Below are 5,216 nucleotides of genomic sequence, written 5' to 3'. Positions count from 1 at the left end.
GTTTCATTTGTTAAAAATAAATAAAAAGTTGGTTCTACTTTTTTTGGGGTCTGTGAGGATAAAAGGCCTCAAATGTTTTAATCATTAATTTTCAACAAAGTTTTAGGAGGAGGAAACGAGGCCTCAGGCTGCAGCATATGCTCTGAACCCTTTATGAGAAGAAGTACTCCTTTTATGACGCCCATGTCATTGATTTCGTCCTAACTAGTTAGCCTGAGGATCACGCACATATGCACACGTTTTACACACACACACACACACACACACACACACACACACACACCATATTGGCTGCCTCCAATGGGCTAAAATGAAGTGTGGGAGTGATTCACAACAGAAGCTGGAGATGCAGTCAAAGTTCATTAATTAATCAGTTAATCTGTGGTTACCATGGTGACTAGTTCTGACATGCAGTCTGGCCTCATCATCACACAGCACACCGAGCACAGCTCACTTTAGATCATGTTTGTTTTAAGATTGCCTCTCAGGGGCCTCACATTGTGAACTTTGTGAATTCAAGAGTCTTCCGTCGACCCCCCCCCCCCCCCACCATACTAGACCTTTTCCTGCCAGCCCCCTGGTAAAGTTTCCACAATGCAGTTGAGGTGAGCTGATGTGTCATTAATCAAATGCTCTACTTTTACAAGCTAGCCAAGTGCAGAATGTGTAAGAAAAAACAATATGTGGAAGGGTGTTTGAACACTGAAAGAGCTGCTGGTTGCTGCACGGTGGCCGTGAATAGATGAATAGATGAGTGAAAAGAGATCTGCAGTCCCTCTGTATTCTAAAATGTAATCCATATGTTCACCCATCCATCCACTGCTTTCCCATACATGATCACGGTGGGCTGGAGATCACAGCTGCCATTGGACGAAAATTAAAAAATTAAATAAGACTAGATGGACTAAGCTGATTAAGACATACAAATCATAAGGGCTTACATCAGTCTTATGGACTTTTTTAAGGTCATGTTTCCTATTTTTGTCTACTGTTCCTCATGCATCCAAGCCTCACTTAGACGCACCTTGGGACAAAGAGAGCGTTGAAAAATGCATTAAAAATAAAACCCTTCTCTCTGTAAAAAACAAACAAACACTAAGGCAAGACAAACAGAGCACATGTGTCAATGTTTCTTGTGTAATAACAAAATGAAGAATGCAAAGTACCATATTTCCATAACCGAGCACATTCCTTAAAATGTCAGCAGGCCAAAAAAGGATTTCAGATGAGGTGTTACTGAGATGTGACTGATTAAAGCATTAAAAGGCTTCACTGTTCTTGAAACATTTCCGCTGAGGTCTTATTACTCTTTTTTTTTTAATACATTTTGCATCTCTCTCCAAGACCTGACAAGGGTTTTTGAAGAAGGTGGAAAACACAGTTTAAGTTTACCATCATTGAAATTAACTTTAAAAAGTTAGTAACCTTACATGTTTGTACTCAAACGTTGCTGGTGTATTTGACTGTTGCTGTAGGAGTTATTCAAACACATAAGAACGGTTTGTCCAAACCCTCCTTCATGCTCCTTTCCTTCACACATAAGGATCCTATAAAGTTTCTGCGGTCCAGACTATACGCATGCGCAGTGGAACCCCAGAGTAGCGTGTGTAGTAGTATTATTATTGTGAATGGGGGTGGGTGGAGGAGCGGGGGCTTGAGGAGGGGGTATTTTGGGTGTACAGTCACAAGAGCGACTCGACGGAGCCAGGAAGTAGACTGTTGGTGCGTTCAAGGACAGCCGGTATTGTCGTAATTGTGATATTTAATAGCTGTGTTGGACCGACAAAGAATCGAAAAAAGTTCAAGAGCTTCATAGTTTTATCCAGATCAGAACTGTTTATTCTTTCACTTCGTATGCTTGTACATTATTCGAATAGTAGTTTTTGCCAGGCTATGCCTAAGTTTAAGCTGTCTGAATAAATAATTTAACAAGCTTCTCAGGCAAGTAGGATCACTTTAATAGGTTAATTGAAATTATGTCAACTAATCCTTTAAAAAAAAGAAAAGCGTCAACTTCTGAGGGATGTGTGAATAAAATTTAAAGTTGGTGACATGCCAAGAAGATATTTCGTCCCCTTCCTCGAAAGAACAAAATACACTGTGTCATGCTATTCAAGGCTTTAACTTAAGCCGGTGAAATGCTGGTTATACTTCCTTAATTAATTTGGCTCTATTTGTGTCCGGGGTCTCTCGAATGCTCTGCGCTCGTGCGGCCCGTGAGGGAGGAGCACATGAAAGCTGCAGGTAAAGCAGAGACACACAGACAGAGAGCGCTCGTTTGTTGCCACTTACTGGAGATCACACGCTCGTCAAGAGAGGGAGGGAGGTAGAGAGACACTGAGAGGCAGCGGGAAAGAGAGAAAGAAAGAGAGAGAGAGAAAGAGGGAGGGAGAACCACACGGTCAAACTAAGCTTTATCTACCGCGGAGGGTCACTTAATAAGAGCTATTTGGAGCCAGAGGCGACCCGGAGCGCGCAGGAGCCGCAGCCAGACGCAGACCATCAGCAGGAGAGAGCACATTGCTCCACACAGGGAAGAGACAAAAACATACACAGACACGGAAGAGAAGTGAGTGAAAGAAAGCAGAGTGAGGGACGGAAGGCAAGACAGACTATTAAACTTTTACTCTGTGGGATAATATAAGGGGGGGAAAAAAGGTTTAAAAGTGAGAGAGAAGAGGCCGAACTGTGCTGGTGAAGATGCCGCGGGTAGTCCCGGACCAGAGGAGCAAGTTTGAGAATGAGGAGTTTTTCCGCAAGTTGAGCAGGGAGTGTGAGGTGAGTGTGCTGAGCTTCTACACATACTGGATCCTTTCTGTTACACAGCGGAAATAAAGACAGAAGCACGCTGGAGGCTCCAATTGTCTCAAAACTTCCTACATGTCACTTAACACACAATTGAATCAGAAGGATTTATGTAAAAATGTAAAATTTGCCCTAATTCCCAAAGGTCGACGAAGTGCTCTTTAATAACAAAATTAAATTAAAGAAAATAGCTCTTCTTTTAGACATTACCTTCTGATTCTTTTTTTTTTTTTCGTTTTGCTCCTTTTATTTAATTTTCTGTTTAATTAATTTTTTGCTCAGATCCAAGACGTAATAAATAATTATTTTCCTTTAGATATTGTCAATTGCTGACAAAGACTGAAGAGATTGAGAGATGCAAATTTACTGAATCAAAATTAGTTTGGCCTGTCATCAAAATGCTACTGCAAAGAGCATGGTATTTAATGTAAAACGGTCCCATTTGACGTGGGGTTTTTTCCCCTCAAAATGCACATGAAGAATAAAAATGAATAACGTATAAGAGCATGTATTAGCCTACTTTAGATAAGACAAAGTGTTGTTTTCTATACAGATTAAATATACTGGCTTCAGGGACCGGCCCCATGAGGAGAGACAAGCTCGCTTTCAGAACGCCTGCAGGGACGGACGATCAGAAGTGGTGAGTCCACAAATAAAGAAATGATTTTTGTTCTTAGTTTTCTCCAGTAAAAAACTGCAGAGGAACGTGTTACCAATCACTGTTTTATATTTGACTCAGAGAGAAAGGAAGGCAGTGTTCATGTGTATATTTATGAGGTTGTGACGCTGCAGAGTCTTTTTTTTTTTTGGCTTATAAACTTAGCTCTGGCTCATTACAGACGCTTTAAAACAGTGGTAAGCATTTATCTTAATGTAAAGAGATAAGTGAGCTCTTATTGCGAGAACACTGTGACCTGTTCAGTTTATGCAGCAGCAGATACAGATAAACTTGTGTGTCAGTCTGTGTTATGATTGAATGTGTTATTGAACAAGGAAGTAGACGTGCCATCAGTCATGTATTTGCTTCACTTATAGACACTCGTGACTTCTTCTCTGTATATGCTCTGCAGCTGCAGCCATCATTGTCTCTCAGCACACATGTAGCGCTCTTAAAGGTCACAACAAACACTGTCAGGGCTGCAATTTAGAGCCTAAAATGGGTGTCTTAAAGTAAACATCAGCTGTCACGTCTTATTTTGGTACAAACAGTAAACATGTAGTGAAAGCAGACTCACGGTGAGTGAGCAGAGACAAAAACAAAACACTGTGATAATGCAATAACTCAGCTCCTCTTCCTAACTAAACATTTAAAATGTTCTTTTAAGAGATGAAAATGTAACATGACCAAATGTTTCAGTGTTTGATAAATAACCAGCATCTATTTTCTGCCAATCCTTCTCAGGATTCATCGAATCAATTATGATGATTTTCAGCATTTCCTTTTTTGAATGTGATAGAACACAAACATCTTTGTATTGAAAGAGGGGGAAAAAAATCAAACCCTCCGAGTATCTCACATTTATAAACCAAAAACTGTTTCTCAGAGAAAACAGTGTGCAGATGAATCAATGTTGAGAATTGTCTTTTGTCCTTCAGAGCTCTGGTATTGATAAGACTTGAGATGTTACAGTATGTTTTCCTTTCCACATTTTCATCCATGAAAGAGTATCCAGTGGCTGATAGTTTCAGTGTAGGGGTTAGTGTGTGTCGCAGAGTGAGAGTGACTCTTCTCTGAATCCGTCTTCCTCCATTTCCAAACCACACTTCTCTTCTCTTCTCTTCTCTTCTTGAAATGCCTCTGATTGGATGACAGAATGTGAGATGGATAAACGCCCTGCAAATGTAGTCTATTAAAACAAAAATCGCACATTCCCAATGTGACAGTCATAAACAAGTCTGACCTTATTTATAAAAGTATTGTTGCATACTGTTCATAAAAAGATGGTCGGCATCTTTGAGATGCATGTGAATATTAAAGGTAGGAGTAGGTGATAACATGCTGGATGGATTAATGTATTGATAACATATAAATGAACAATGTTAATTATGTGCTCATTGCTTTATAATTTGTATGCTCATTATAGGAGGTAGAATCTAAATCAGCAAATTAGGATCAAGATAAAAAAGAACCTCTGAACGTGTCTGCATGTTTCATTGCCTTCACTTTTCAGCTAAAGATAAAATCAATCTTTCCCAACTGAACCCAAGTGACTCTTCATTTGTCTTTTATCAATATGTGGTGGAGCCTTTTTATAGTTTCAAAACAAGTTAGGACGCATCCATTTACTCGTTATGTAATTACACGGTCTACTCGAGGTGTGAAGCGAAGTCTGTTTAAACTTTCTATTAAATCATCTCAACAAAGGTGAAGTCAGGCGGAATACTTTAGGCTGCTGGTGCACACACAAACA

General features: G+C 39.9%; 1 protein-coding gene across 4 annotated transcripts in view; it reads left to right on the top strand.

The window, feature by feature from the left end:
* Positions 1 to 2,289: 2,289 nt before the first annotated feature.
* The window catches only part of cbfb (core-binding factor subunit beta), a 32,636-nt gene continuing 29,709 nt past the window's right edge, over positions 2,290 to 5,216 (top strand). For all 4 annotated transcript variants that reach the window (XM_079345508.1, XM_079345507.1, XM_079345510.1 and 1 more), the window contains exons 1-2: positions 2,290 to 2,778; positions 3,359 to 3,445. In XM_079345508.1, the coding sequence (XP_079201634.1) occupies positions 2,701 to 2,778; positions 3,359 to 3,445 (165 nt within the window). In that variant the 5' untranslated portion in view covers positions 2,290 to 2,700. The remainder of the gene's footprint in view (positions 2,779 to 3,358; positions 3,446 to 5,216) is intronic.

This window comes from Symphodus melops (genome assembly GCF_947650265.1).
Source record: "Symphodus melops genome assembly, chromosome: 6".
In the NCBI taxonomy this organism is placed as follows: domain Eukaryota; kingdom Metazoa; phylum Chordata; class Actinopteri; order Labriformes; family Labridae; genus Symphodus; species Symphodus melops.
Note: the sequence above shows the minus strand (reverse complement) of the source record. Positions and strands in the feature narration are given on the sequence as shown.